The sequence below is a fragment of the Lucilia cuprina genome, chromosome 3 (assembly GCF_022045245.1).
Source record: "Lucilia cuprina isolate Lc7/37 chromosome 3, ASM2204524v1, whole genome shotgun sequence".
In the NCBI taxonomy this organism is placed as follows: Eukaryota; Metazoa; Arthropoda; class Insecta; order Diptera; family Calliphoridae; genus Lucilia; species Lucilia cuprina.
The window spans coordinates 66,281,214-66,296,870 of NC_060951.1; the positions used below are offsets into that span (position 1 = coordinate 66,281,214).

Consider the following 15,657-nt stretch of genomic DNA (forward strand, 5'->3'; position numbering starts at 1 on the left):
GAAAACTTTTCTTTATCATTTATCGTCTTAAAGCTGTTGTTACAAACAAACATACTTTATTTGTGAAATAAAAAAAGTGTTCAAATTAAATATTTTGTGTATTTCACATTGTGGAGCAACAAGTCTTAGCCATTTTAGGGGGTATTCTAATTTGTAATGAATTTTTTATGCTCATTTTGTTTTACTTCCTGAGAAAGGCAAGACAGAAAAGGTGGCGAAATATTTCGTACTTAAAATTTAGAATAAAAACTTTAAATAAATTTTTTAAGCTAAATGTTAAGATTTTTTGATTTTGTATACTTAATTTTTTTTGATTTATGTTATAGTTTTTGCTATTATTTACACAATGTTGTAAATGATAATAACATAAATTAGTTTTTAAATATATTTACAAGCCACATTTTTTTAAAGTATGTATGTATTTTGAAATGGTGTAAAAATGTGAATTATAGTAAAACCTAATACAGAATTTAAGTGGGTTAAACTGTGGTTACTTTTTTCTGATTTATTTTTCTATTTTTTTAACAAACTCTTTATTATTAATGTTAAAAGTTATAACTTTTAGAAAATTTTTAAAAAACTTTTTTGAATTTTTAAAAACTAATATTATATACCAAATAAAAAGAATAACAAACAATTTTAAACTAAAAGACTTTTTACTGAAATAAAAAACTGAAAAAATACACAGTTAAAACTGTGCAAAAAAACATGCAAAATTTAACACATGTGAATCTTAGTTTTTACAAATTGCGCCATAGTTACATAGTGGTCTAATATTTCTGTACTAAATATACTAAAAATATCACTAGCAAAGTTTATTGTATAATTATTAAAATAAATATTCCTCAAGTTGTAGTTTAAAAGCCTTCATTCAAACACAGGTTTTCATAAGCATCCCAATGAAATACTTTAAAATTTTGCTTATGAGCACGGAAACCAATATTAGGTATGGACTCACGAATAAGAATATTGCGCGTTTCAGAATATTTTTTTCCCTTTTACACCGTAGATCTAGATTCTAGTGATTCTAAGCCTAGTTAAAAAAATCATTTAGTGATTTTTGTTACATACATATATATTAAACATATTATGAAAAACGTTACGTCGTTACTTTATTATACTATTTTTAACAATTTTAAAACCGAAGTCAAAGTAATATATTATTTTTAATTTAAAATGCTTTTATTTAATGTATTATATTCTCTAACAAAGAATTCAAAATGAAAGATTTAAAATGAATCAACCAAATATAGCAATATGGTTTATTTTATTTTTTGTTATATTAAAGACAGGCAATTGAAAGAAATTCCTTAATATCTTTCAATAGTCTACATATATTGTTTAATACTTATGACACATGACCTTCAGGGCCTTTCTAGAGAAAATATGTTTTGATTGTCAGCAAAACATATTATTTGCTCTTTTGTGGATAAGAATTCAAAGAATAATAAAATGTAAAGGAAAAATGAGAACAATTTATTAAATTTACTAAAATATATTTTTAGACTTCGCATCGTCAGCTCATATTCTCGATGAAAGTCTTCTATCCTAAAAGAGCCATTTCACAATAATCGAAGCATATTGAGTCAATCATAAGCTGTTTCATCGATTGTCAATTGTTCATTGTAATCAAATGGCTTTTCTTTTTATTAAATAGGAATTTCTAGGAAATATTTTGACATTATGAGAAATTTGCTGTTTACGATTATACTCAGTGTTATATGGCTTATGTGTGTTTTGTTCGTTGTTTAACAAACAATAATAAAAATGAAATTGCAATCACAATCATAATTACAGGTTACATAAACTTTTATATACACTTGCATACTAACAAGCTTACAAATACTCAAAAATGAATCCTTGAGAATGTATTTTTGTTCTAAAATTATAACACAAAATTTCACAATAAAAAACAATTTCCTGTAATGACTGATATCCTTGACCTATACTAAGACTTCAAAGAAAACTTTAAGCAAACCTTAACAATTTAAAATTGTTTATGGGAAAATACGAAAAAGCCTTTAATTTATGGCATCAAAAATTTTAAGCCTTTAAAACTTTTTCACTTTCTTTTCGAAAGTCTTGGACAAAAGAACATAAAACGGAATACTACTATTTGTACAAAATTTCTTTTCCCTCAAAAAATCTACCAAAATGATCATGATGCTGTTGTTAAACTTTTTTTATTTCTTGTTTAATATGGACAAAAACTTTACAATACATGAACTCTCAAAAGTGTAAAGTTTAAACTTGTACTTGTACTCTTATTTGCCATCTACATCCTCCTTTTTATTCTAATTACTTTTTTCTTTCTTTTGAATATAACAGTAAAAGCAAATGTTGCAAATGTTGTCTAGCCATAAAGAGAAATATGCATTTATTTGAACACTTAGACTGTGTTTATATTCGATACACATAACTGGGGCGCATTTTGATAATTAAACTAAAGAAACTTCTTATGTCCTTTATATCTATTGTTGAGATTATATGATATGATAATTCCATTCCAAACTCTTCGGTGGATATCGGTTTATTGCTAACTCAAATATTAAGAAAAATATTAATCAAAATTAGATCTATAAATTGAACCTGATTACTATCAGTCTACAAGTGCACAGATCAAAAGTCACGTCTACTTAAGTCTCTAAAACACATAATTAAAAAACAACAATTGCATACAAGAAAACTTTACAAAAAAGCAGAACTTAATAAACCTTCTGCTGTTGACATCTCTCATGACTAATGAATGTTTAATAAAGCAACAGTTACTAATTTCTTATGACCAACTGGAGTGCATGGTTCATTTTGGGCACTGCTTAGCAGAAAATACTAGGAACACAAAAATACACACGCACAACATTTTTTGGCATTTTGACAAAATGAAAAAAATAACAACAATTGAGAAAAACACAATATAGAAAAATATTGCACAACTAGTGGCAGCTAATAGTAGAATAACAGCTGCTGCCACCACGAAATACCAAAAACAAAAATTACATTTCTTTTGTCAAAACACGAGAAAATATGAAAAATTAATAGGAAATTGTACGCTTTAATACAAACAAACAAACAAACGGAAACGAAAAAATACATGAAATACATACTCTCACATACATACGTACTTGAAAAGTAAAAGAAATGCTCATAATCTAAAGTCACACACATAGCTGGTAATATACATTCAATAATAAAAACAAGAAAAACTGCAACAACAACCATTTATACTTTGATAAAAAATTGCATTTATCACACATATGAGAAATTGTAAAAATAACAAAAGAAATGTTTTTAAATAAAAATAAACATGAACATAAAATTGCATAACAGCGATCAAAAAAAAAATATAAAATTGTTCTAAGAAAGAAAGAACAAAGTCAAAAGTCAAATTGAAAGCCACATAAAAATGAAAAAAATACTAAAAAATAAACTGCAATAAATTATATTTTATGACATTTGTTGCATGTAATTTTTATTTATTTATAACAACATATATACATATGTGGACAGAATAATAGCAAATTTTTAAACAAAACAAATCTTTACAATTAAAATCTTAGACATGAGGATAGAATAAGGATTTTTTTTCAATTAATTAATTTGTTTAAAGTATCAACTAAAAATCTTATTTATTTAGCTTCCATTGACTTCATTACATTTCAGAGATGGAAAAATATGCCGGAAATTACGCAGGTATGGAGGATGCTATTTGTAACTCTGCTATGCTATTTGTAACTCTGATACCACTGACTATTTTTGGACCTATAAACATAAAATTAGTCATGTAAGGCAAATAATAAGGGCCGTAATGATTACACTAAGTAATTCATTACTTGATCAATTGCAAGAACTTGTAATGTGTAATTGAAAAATAAAAAATTACAATTACATGTAATTGGCAACCCAGGAACTTAAAACTAAGTATGTATGACGATCTTAGATTTTGCAAAAATATTATTAGTTGATGCTGTTTATTTAGCATTGAAAATTGTCACAACTCACTTCAAAATGTTAGTATAACAACGTAACTCACTCAAATTTTACAAGTATCGAAACCCACCTATTGTTCTCTTCATATCTATTTTATATGTTCCTATTATGTTGCTGTTGTAGTTATTAAAATTGTTGTGGTTTTTATTTGTTGTTTTCGCGTTTAAGTTCTATATTTCAGTTTTTATTTATAGTTTGAAAAACAAAACAAGCCGGGACGTACAATTTAAAACTTCCTGTAAATGTTTATACACAATTAAAAGATTGAAAACAAGAAGTTTTTTGTGGTATTTTTATTTAATTAATGCAATAAAATGATTCAAAAGAAGCTTTACACATGCAGCAGGATGCATTGAAAATAATCAGGGCAACGTTTTTTTTTTTTTTTTTTTGTTCAAACAATCGTTAGAATTTTCTAGTTGATAAGTTAATTTAAGTATCACATAAACAGTTCTGATTGATGGTCATTTAAAAAAATCTTAATTTATTCAATAAAGTGAACTTTACTTTATATAAACATAATTGAATAGAACAAATACTCGTACAAACGGCTAATAGGATATGAAAAATTTAAAATAAATTTTTAATATTGTTCTGTTGGCTTTAGGGCCCATAAATTTATGCCATTAGCTTATGGCTGCAACCAAAAAGCCTCAAACCATGAGTAGTATAAGTGACAACTGAAATTCTCTCTCGCCTTTCTTTACACACTTACAAAAAGAATATCTGCATATGCGTTTTCATACATACATAAATGTGTAATAGGGGTAGATGGTTTGTATGACCGACTCACTATATATGGGAAGCAAAAACGTGTTTTTCTTATCCCTCTCAAAATTTACTTTGTTTTGTTTTATGATGATTCCAAATATATTTTTAATCTAGCAATGACCGTTCGTGAGCTGAACCATTTTAAAAAAAGGTATTTTGGAAAAATTTTTTTCATTTTTTTGTTTTGTTTTGAAGCAAGATCCAATATGGGGTATCGTTTAAAAGGGGTTTTAAAGCCGCCTCAATGATGTGTTAAATTTAATCACAATTTTGAAAAAAAAATTTAATTTAACATGAAAAATATTGTCCCCCATTAAATATTTTCTTAAATACTGTCCAGCTCACGAATGGACAAAACTCAACCGAAAACATTTTGGGTATCATCATATTACATTACAGCGAATATTTTTTTACATACATAAAAAAATATTTTTGTTAGGGACGTATATAAAAATTTACAAATCGTGTGGAAGAAATAACGTTTGTTTCTTTTTATTAATCAAATAAATTTTATTGGAATGATGCAATCATATAACATTATTTAGAACGCAAAAAGTATCTACAACTAAAACCAGATTCAATAATTTTTTGTCACTTTCAATTCCTCCAGAAAAGGTAGTACTTTGTTACTTAGTAATATTGATAAATAGTTAAATAACAAATTTTGTAACATAAATAAACAACAAGTTGAGCGAACCCCCCTAATGTAGGATTCTACATACACACATAATATGAACACAAATGTTTATGTTTGCTTTGTCAAATCTAAATCTACTGTATTGTCAACTTCAATTTTAACACATGTGTGTGAGATATTTTCTACAAAAATTCTAGTTAGTAGATATATAAACAGATACTCACTAATACATACATAAAATAAATACATATGCAAATATACATGTGTTTCACATAAAACATTGTGAAACACATGTATATGTCAATCAACACTTTTGGTCCTTTATCTTTACAAAATCTATAAATGTCTACTGTAGTTTAGAGTAGTGTTGTACATTTATAAGTTCGAAAACAACCAGACACACGTATATATTTGAATGTGTTACTTCTTTTGATCGAAATTGATTTTATTTAATTTTTATTCAAAAATATGTGTGACAAAAAATAAAATAATAAAATATATAAAAAAAATAATAATAATAAATTTAGAATTTTTTTCGAAAACAAAAAAATGATTTTGATTTAAAATTATTAATTTTGTTTTGCTTAAAAACTAAACTAATCAAAACAAAAAAATATAGTTATAGCTAATATGTAAAACATTCTAAATTACAAATTTCTTTTTTAATACATAAACCCAGCAAAAAATTATTCTTGATTTGAATAATATATTATTCAGCAATTATTATTTGTACAAATTTGCATCCCAACAGCTCTAGAAATCACTTAATTTTTGTATATTTCTAATTTTTTAACCATGAGCTGTGTCGAAAAATAATATTAATTCAGTGAAATCAGCACATATTCAACATTGTGAAATATGCATGTAATTCATGTAATCTTCCATAGAAGGTTTAAGCAGTAGCAACTGTTCTCTGCCTTACAGGTCTGCTTGCAAGGATTCACCATTTTTTGCTGGGTAATATGTGTTTATCATATGATATTTGCTATTAAAATATGCGTTGCAATATTTGAAGTCCGAAGTAAAATTTAACACAAAATTTATGCAGAATAATTTTGTGTTGTTTATTATCAATCAATTTATTTACTAAATTTCCACTTACATGCACTTGATGTCAACTATACTATTACTATAATTTTTTGTTTATGAATCTATTATTTTTTATTAGTACTTATTTATTAGTGTAATCGATATTTGTATTATGAAAAACTCCATTTCACTATTAATATCTGCATTAACTTTTATTGTGGTTATAACAGCATCCTGGTAATTGAGTAGTAATGATATATATACTACATACCACGTATTAGTTTGTAGTATCCTCAAAATTATATATTTTAGATTTCATACATATATGGGAAATTTCGTGTCAAGTGCCCCAACTTTTAAAATCGATGTCTTTCGAATTGGTTCCAAGGTTAGTACAAAATGCATCATAAATTGCAAGTTTTTAAATTACGCAGACCAACAAATTAATGTATTAAGAAGCGCTGAACAAAGTATTCGAGATATTGAGCTAAAAAACTCCCATTTTTTCCATATCTGACACATTTTAACAGTTCAAATAATTTTAATTACTTCTCATTTCACATCGATATGGGAGTTTACTTTTGCACAATTGTAAATTTTTGTAAACAATATTTATCTTAACATTATACCATAAATGTATTATTAAATATTTATAAAAATAGTAGCAAATGAAGATATTTCACATTAACAACTTAACGATTTCGTTGAGCATGAAAGAGCAGATAAAATTCATGTAGTTTGTTCACATAACATAAAAATAGAAATTTGTAAAATTGCAAAAGTGTGACAGACAGTCGGTCCTTTTAGAAGCTATTTTCAATAAACCGAATAACAAATAGTCACGTTCAAAAAGAACTGCCAAGGAAGAAGATCATACTAGTAAAATAAACTTTTCTTTTTACTATTAAGAGCACATAGATGTGTGACAACAATTGAAAACAGCTTATGTAGAAGATTTCAACAATTTCCCTAATGAATATGAAATTCATGATTTTTAGCAATGATTCTACTATTATAATACTAACGATAACAATATTATGATCACTGAAATCAAATTTTTTTAGTATTGTAACTGTCATACAAAATTACAAATATCTCCAAGAAAGATAATTTTATTTAATATAAGAGGTGGCACGCCCCCTACTGTTGAACGTTCCATTTTTGTCGTAAACATTCATATCAATACTAAAGGGCATCGGAAAAAATTAGGACTATTTTATTATAATTTAATTTTTTTTATATAGAAGGTGCCACGCTCATTGTAGCTAGGCTGCCCCATGTATTCATAAGTTGTGCATACAAATTCTTACGACTCTAGCTCTTACAGTTTCTGAGATTTGCACTTTTAACTTATTTTGTCTTATATTGTATCTTAAAATTTCGAAATAAAAAGTAGCCTATAGTTCCTTCCAGACATACAGGAACACACTGTGAGCCGTTTATCTATTTTTATAGTCCAAACAACAAACATTATAAAGTCAATTTGGTCTTATAACCATAGAAATAAATACATACTTTGTATTTATAAATATACTTGGAATGAAAATACACAGAATAAAACATATTCATTGAATGAAATGTTATAAATTGTATTCACATACATTAGAGTTTACATTTTTATCACCACAGCTGACCCGAAACAACCTACAGCAGCATACATTTTTCCCATTGCTTTTTCATTCCATTCAACTCAGCTCTACTCTACTGCTTTCATTTTATTATTTTTCTTTTTTTTACCAAAGGTTTGTAAAAAATTAAACCCATTTTTTTCCTTTCACAAAAGTATGTGGCTTGAGTTTACAAAGAGAACGCATGGAAAAAATACTTGGTTTCTGTGTTTATCCCTACAAAACATGCAATTGAGTTGTAGAAAAATGTCGTGGGTCTTAGTGAAAGTATATTTTAAATTCAACAAAATTATGGTGGCATAGACGAGAATCCAAATAACAAATTCCCACACAACAGAAAAAAAAAATAAACTTAAACCTTTTTAGTACTAAATATGCCGCAGGATAAGGGCGTGTTCAAATTTTGCTTAAATGTGGTTAAAGAAAAATTTCAGCACTCAGTTTAAAGATAAATGATGCTAGAAAAGAAATATGATAAATTTTTATGAAAAATACAATAAAGTGAAATGAATTACCACTTTTTCAAAAAAGAGTAAATATTTAATTTTTTATTTCCTACTTTTTACTTATTCTTTAAATATTAAAAAGAAACTGCTTATTGTGGTGACTGAAAATTGTAGCTTAAAAATAACTCTTTCACAGAAACATCAGGAATTATCAAGAGCATAGTAAACACTACAACTTTAGCTTTACCTCCCCATAATATGACTTCAAAACCAGAAATGGAAAACGAAACGACTACCACTACTGCTGCTGCCTTGGGAAATTCGGGACTTTTCCTAGAAGCTTAAAATAAGATTAAGCACGTAACCCATGTTAAAGTTACGTTATCCTCATTTCGTTTCATTTTTATTGTGTCATAATATGTCATGGTAGAATAATGCAAGAATCACTATAAGGAAAGAAAGTAAGAAAAAGAAACAACCAAAAATACAGACATTGATGATGACGAGTATGATTCTCATATAAATTTATATATGAAATATTTCCACATAAAAACTGAAAGAATTAAAGTCCCAGTAAAAGAAATTAGATCTCTAGAGCTTTAAAAAGTACAAAGAAAAATATTACAAAAGTTTATTTTATATAATATATGTCAAATTCTAAAAAATAACTAACTAAAAGTATTTAAGAGGCAAATTTAATAATAAATATTTTTTTTTAAGGAATATAACTCCCTCCGACACTCAAAATTAGACACGAGCCGGCTAATATACTTCTTAAACTATAAAATTAATGAAGAAAAACACTGTAGTCCTGTATCCTTCTTAAAGGACTTCAAAGTTTTAAGAAGTAAATTTTTCAAAAAATATTTTAAAATACTTCTTCTGATCAAACCATGCCAAATTTAATGTCAAGCTAACAAAAGGAGTTGTAAAATATTTTGTGTTATTTTTAATTTAAAGATGTATAAAAAATCTTTTAAGATTTTTTTGTAAAAAGTAATATTGAAAATTTTAGTAGATTTTTACGAACTTTAAAAGACATTTTTAAAGGTTTTTATCCTAACAGTATAAAATAAAAATAATGCAAAATATTTCCCAACTCTTCTCAGTAAAATATTTTTCTCTTAAATTTATAGCATCAAACGTACATATATTAGCCGATTCATGTCTGACGAATTTTTTCTCTTTTTGTCGGACGGTGTAATTTGTGTACTTTTTTGAAGTATCACAATAGGTAGTTAATTAATTAACTAATTTAAAATTATATTTTATTTTTTAGTTTTAATTGTTCTGATTATTGGTTAAAGTGAAAAAAGTTATATGTTCTTTTTCTTTATTCAATAATTATGAAACTCAGTTTCAGTTCCATTTTGTGATAATTGAAGCAATTAATAAAATTGTTTGTTACTTTTACACAGAACTCTCCTAACAAAGTTTTGCAAAACTCATTGATTGTGAATATTTTTTGTTTTTTTTTTATAAATAACAAATTTATGTCATTTCTTTTACTCAATTTTCAAGAAAAAAAAAAAAACTAATCAAAACTTTTTTGAAAGCAATACACAGAAACTTCTGTTTTATATGATGTTTATCTCAAATCCCTAACAACAAACAGTGGTTTAGAAAAATTTATTTTTGTTAATAATTGAATTTATTTTAATGAAATTTTACATGGTTGGAGATTGTAATGTACATTTTTGTTGTAATGTAATGTAAACGTTTGTTTACATTTAGACATCGGATGTGTATCAAATTTGGATTTGGATTTGGACAACAAATTGTTGCAATGTTGACAACGTTGCGTTGTTTCCCACTATATTTTTTCCCTCTATGTACCCAATGTCATGGCATTTTGCATATGATCACCTACAACTGTCCATCAACTAAAAACTAGCACACCTCTTCTTAACCGTGTGAAATTTCGTACCGATATCTCCACAGATAACAAACTATTTCAAAAAACAAGTAAGAGTTCTATATTCGGCTGTGCCGAATCTTATATACCCTTCACCATGATGTGTTTAAAGCCTTTTGTACCTTTTGAAGAACGAAAAAGTACCAAAAAGTCCCCATCTATGGGTCCTCAGTTAATCCGGGCCATACAAACTTAATTACATGTTCCTAGGTTCAATATTGTAGAAATTGTAAAAAGTACCTTTTGAAGAACGAAAAAGTACCAAGAAGTCCCCTTTTACTGGTTCTCACTTAATCCGGGATATACGAACTTAATAACATGTTTCTAGGTTCAATATTATAGAAATTTCAAAAAGTACCTTTTGAAGAATGAAAAAGTACCAAAAAGTACCCTTTCATGGGTCCTCACTTAATCCTGGCCATACATACTTAATTACATGTTTCTAGGTTTAATATCGTAGAAATTGCAAAAAGTACCTTTTGAAAAACGAAAAAGTACCAAAAAGTCCCCTTTTATGGGTCCTTACTTAATCCGGCCATACATACATAATTACATGTTTCTAGGTTTAATATCGTAGAAATTGCAAAAAGTACCTTTTGAAAAACGAAAAAGTACCAAAAAGTCCCCTTGTATGGGTCCTCACTTAATCCGGGCCTTACATACTTAATTACATGTTTCTAGGTTCAATATTGTAGAAATTGCAAAAAGTACCTTTTGAACAACGAAAAAATACCAAAAAGTCCCCTTTTATGGGTCCTCACTTAATCCGGACCATACATACTTAATTAAATGTTTCTAGGTTCAATAATGTAGAAATTGCAAAAAGTACCTTTTGAACAACGAAAAAGTCCCCTTTTATGGGTCCTCACTTAATCCGGGCCATACATACTTAATTACATGTTTCTAGGTTCAATATTGTAGAAATTGCAAAAAGTACCTTTTGAAAAACGAAAAAGTACCAAAAACTCCCCTTGTTTGGGTCCTCACTTAATCCGGGCCATGCATACTTAATTTCATGTTTCTAGGTTCAATATTATAGAAATTTCAAAAAATACCTTTTGAAGAACGAAAAAGTACCAGAAAGTCCCCTTTTATAGGTTCTCACTTAATCCGGGCTCTACATGCTTAATTTCACGTTTCTAGGTTCAATATTATACATAAATCCAAAAAGTACCTTTTGAAGAACGAAAAAGTACCAAAAGTCCCCTTTAATAGGTTCTCACTTAATCCATCCTCTATATACTTAATTTCATGTTTCTAGGTTCAATATTATAGGAAATTCAAAAAGTACCTTTTGAAAAACGAAAAAGTACCAAAAATCCCCTTTTATGGGTTCTCACCTAATCCGGGCTCTACATACTTAATTTCATGGTTCTAGGTTCAATATTATAGAAAATTCAAAAAGTACCTTTTGAAAAACGAAAAAGTACCAAAAAAATCCCCTTTTATGGGTTCTCACCTAATCCGGGCTCTACATACTTAATTTTCATGGCTCTAGGTTCAATATTATAGAAAATTCAAAAAGTACCTTTTGAAAAACGAAAAAGTACCAAAAAATCCCCTTTTATGGTTCTAACTTAAGCCAGACTCCACAACATGTTTCTACAATTTCGTTTCTAGCCAATAACAAAACATTAGTGCTGCTCTCGCTCTGCTACTCTTGCTCTGCTGCTCTTGCTCTGCTTTGCTTTTATAAACAAATTACAATAACAATATTTACCGTATTGTTATGTATTTTGTTTTTGTTTTTGTTTTTTGCAGTTTCTGTCTGAGCATGAATAAAAAATCTAAATTTTATATGAAATTTTCAGAGGTTGTCTCGGTTTTTTGCTCATATCTCCGTTATTTATGGACCGATTTTGCTGATTTTAAATAGCGTTCTTGCCAGTCGTATGTCTGATAGAATTATGGAAGATTCGGATCTCGCAGATATCTGGGGTCTTCTAAAAACTGATTTCAACAAACATACAGACAGACAGACGGACATGGCTTAATCATCTCCGCTACCTATAAGGATCCAGAATATATACTTTATAGGGTCGGAAAATTATATTATAGAAATTACAAACGGAATGACAAACTTATATATACCCTTCTCACGAAAGTGAAGGGTATAACAAGTAAGAGTGCTATATTCGGCTGTGCCGAATCTTATATACCCTTCACCATAGTGTATTTTAAACATCTTTTATAAATTTTAAATTTTTTCCCGATTACATTATTATTACATCAAAAGCTAAACAAAAAGAACAACAACAACGCTAAACGAAATAAAAAACAAAATACACAAGGCATCTAAACCAACAGACATCTAAACATACATAACGAAAAACACAGAAAAACAAACACAGAAAAACAAAATAACAAACAGTGTTGATGTTGCTTTTATAACAAAGCATGAAAAAAATATGACATTTTTTGATGAAATTTTCAGAGGTTGTCTCGGATTTTTGCTCATATCTCCGTTATTTATCGACCGATTTTGCTGATTTTAAATAGCGATCTTCTCGAAAGCATGTCTAATAGAATTATTGAAGATTCGGATCTCGTCGATATCTGGGGTCCTCTAAAAACTGATTTCAACAGACAGACGGACATGGCTTAATCGACTCCGCTATCTATAAGGACCCAGAATATATATACTTAATAGGGTCGGAAAATTATATTATAGAAATTACAAACGGAATGACAAACTTATATATACCCTTCTCACGAAGGTGAAGGGTATAATAAATAGCTTAGAAACTAGTGTGAGTGAGACATTGACCAGCATAAAACCATAAAAAATATATTGTGAATTTGCGGAAGCTATATTTCTATATAACTGTTAGGCCCGTATTCAGAATGAAGAATTTAAAACAATATTTGAAATTTTATATGAAAAACACTAACAAAAACTGTTTTTTTTTTTCTTTCTGAATTTGGGTATTAGTTATGCAGAATTTCATTGCGATACTATTTTCATAGCGTTTAAGACATATTGCGCACAAGGTTTAAGTGGACAGCCAGACGGACGGACATGACGTAAATAACTAGTCAGAAAATTATTCTGGGTCGATACTTTAAGGTGGGCGTAGAGTATAATAAAATACAGCTTTCAAAATAATTAGATAAAATAAGATAAATAAGAAGTATATAAAATTTAAAATACTCACTGGTTTAAATTCCTTTCGTTTGAACCACTTTGACTGGTGACATTATCCGTATGACGACGTTCCTTGTGCACGATGCCCATCAGTTTCATCCATGGATTGTTTTGGGAGCCATGGCCGCCACCTCCCATACCACCACTCTGCCACATAGTCATTTTGGCGGCTTTTTTCTATAATTCTGTTGCTGAGTGGTTACAGTGGCAGTAAAGATATATTTAAAAACACAAAAACAAAAATAGAAAACACTACGGCAACACTCAACAATGGATGAGGTTGCCTTTAATACGATTTTGTTTGTTTTAACACTTTAACGCGTTATCTTCAGTTATTAATTTTAATAATTTGTTTCACATATTTTCGTTATCCATTTTATGTTTTGTTATTATTATTTTTGAATCAAATTATATTTGGAAAGATTTATGTTTTATTTTGTTGTTGTTGTTAAACAAATTTATCAGCTGCAATAATCACGACATTTTTTGTGGAAGCAATTTGAATGGATATCATTTGAAGAAAAACACACACATTTCTAATTAATTTATTTATAAATTTAATAATTTAATTAATTATTTTTAAAGATTTATTGAAAATTACATTTAAAACTAACTAGTTGATTAATTAAATTTAATTTGGCCACTTTAATTGTATTAACTAAAACGATTTGAAACAAATGGATGGATTTTTTTTATTTTTTCTTTGGCTTAGATTTAAAAGAATGTTTATTATTGGCTTTGTTAATTAATTTAGTTATTTATTAAGTAAGATTGCAAGATTTGAAATTAGTTGTGTTGTTGGTTTTTGTTAAATTTATTATTATTATGTAGTAATTTTATTTATTTATAATTTGTTACTGAACAACGGGCGGCTTTTATTTTTTTCAGATTTAATTTATAAAATTAAGCTTTATTTTAATATCATTATTAATTATTTAATGCAAAATTTAATTTTTAATTATTTGATTTTTATAATTAAATCATTTGTTTTATATTACTTAATATTTTTCTTTAATTAGTTGAAATTATTATTTTAAAATCACAATATTTTGAAAATTTTTGTTGATTAATTTTTTTTATATTTTATAGTAAATATTTTGTTATAATTTACATTTATTAATTAGTTAATATTGCATTATTTGAAGACTAGCTAGATTTATTTATTGATCTTTCTTTTCTATACACTTTTTACTTCTACTGGAGTTGCTTGGTTGGCTTTCTTTTAATTTTGCGTTTCTACTTAATTTTATTAATTCATTAATTACTGAACTTTACCTTAAACTATTATTTTGGTGTTGCCATTTAATAAGATCAAGTTTAGTTAGCTAAAAAGAGACAAATAAAATATGAAATTAGTTTTTGTACAAATTTTATAATAAAATATATTTATTATAATAAATATTATCATTAATCTGAAGTAAAAAAGGGTTAGTATTGGTTTTTTGATCTGTGGGAATGGGATTTGCATAAACCGTATGCCAGTGAAACGTTTGAGTTTCAACGAAGTCTGCCCCTTAAAAATCAAATTAATTTTTTCAAATTACGTACGCACAAAAGAAATTACTATTAATTACAAAAATTCACGCAAATTTTAAGGTATTTTCTTTAATTTAACAGATAACCTTAATTAATTATAAAAAGGTTATTTTTAAATACGTGCCTAAAAATTTAAATTGAAACCTAATACATTTTTATAGTCTATTACGTAGCTAAACAAAGTAAAATTTAATATAATTCACTAATTTAATGTTATTAACATCTAAGCCAACCTTTCTAAAGACTTTTTATTTATAACTTATTACATTTTTCGATGAAAACATTATTAAAAAAGGTAATTTGCAATTATTAAATGTTCTCTGTAACTTCAATTTCATATTCTTCAGGTGAATGAGTTTCAATAAAAGAAATATAGAAAATGATTTATAAAATCATGCCATTGACATTTCTTATAGATTTATAGAACAATGGTTGAAATACATATAAATAACAGGAATCTTAAGATGACAAACGAATTGTAGACGCATTTGCTTCTTGTATGTATACAGATTTTTAAAAATAGTTTTAACAAAAAAAATAATAATAAAATATTTACAATTTTA

General features: G+C 27.1%; 1 protein-coding gene across 1 annotated transcript in view; it reads right to left on the minus strand.

Annotated features, from left to right (window-relative positions):
- The window catches only part of LOC111678962 (potassium voltage-gated channel protein Shaker), a 187,560-nt gene extending 173,149 nt beyond the window's left edge, over positions 1-14,411 (minus strand). The window contains exon 1 of the mRNA XM_023440429.2: positions 13,569-14,411. Within this exon, the coding sequence (XP_023296197.2) occupies positions 13,569-13,720 (152 nt within the window). The 5' untranslated portion in view covers positions 13,721-14,411. The remainder of the gene's footprint in view (positions 1-13,568) is intronic.
- Positions 14,412-15,657: the final 1,246 nt, after the last annotated feature.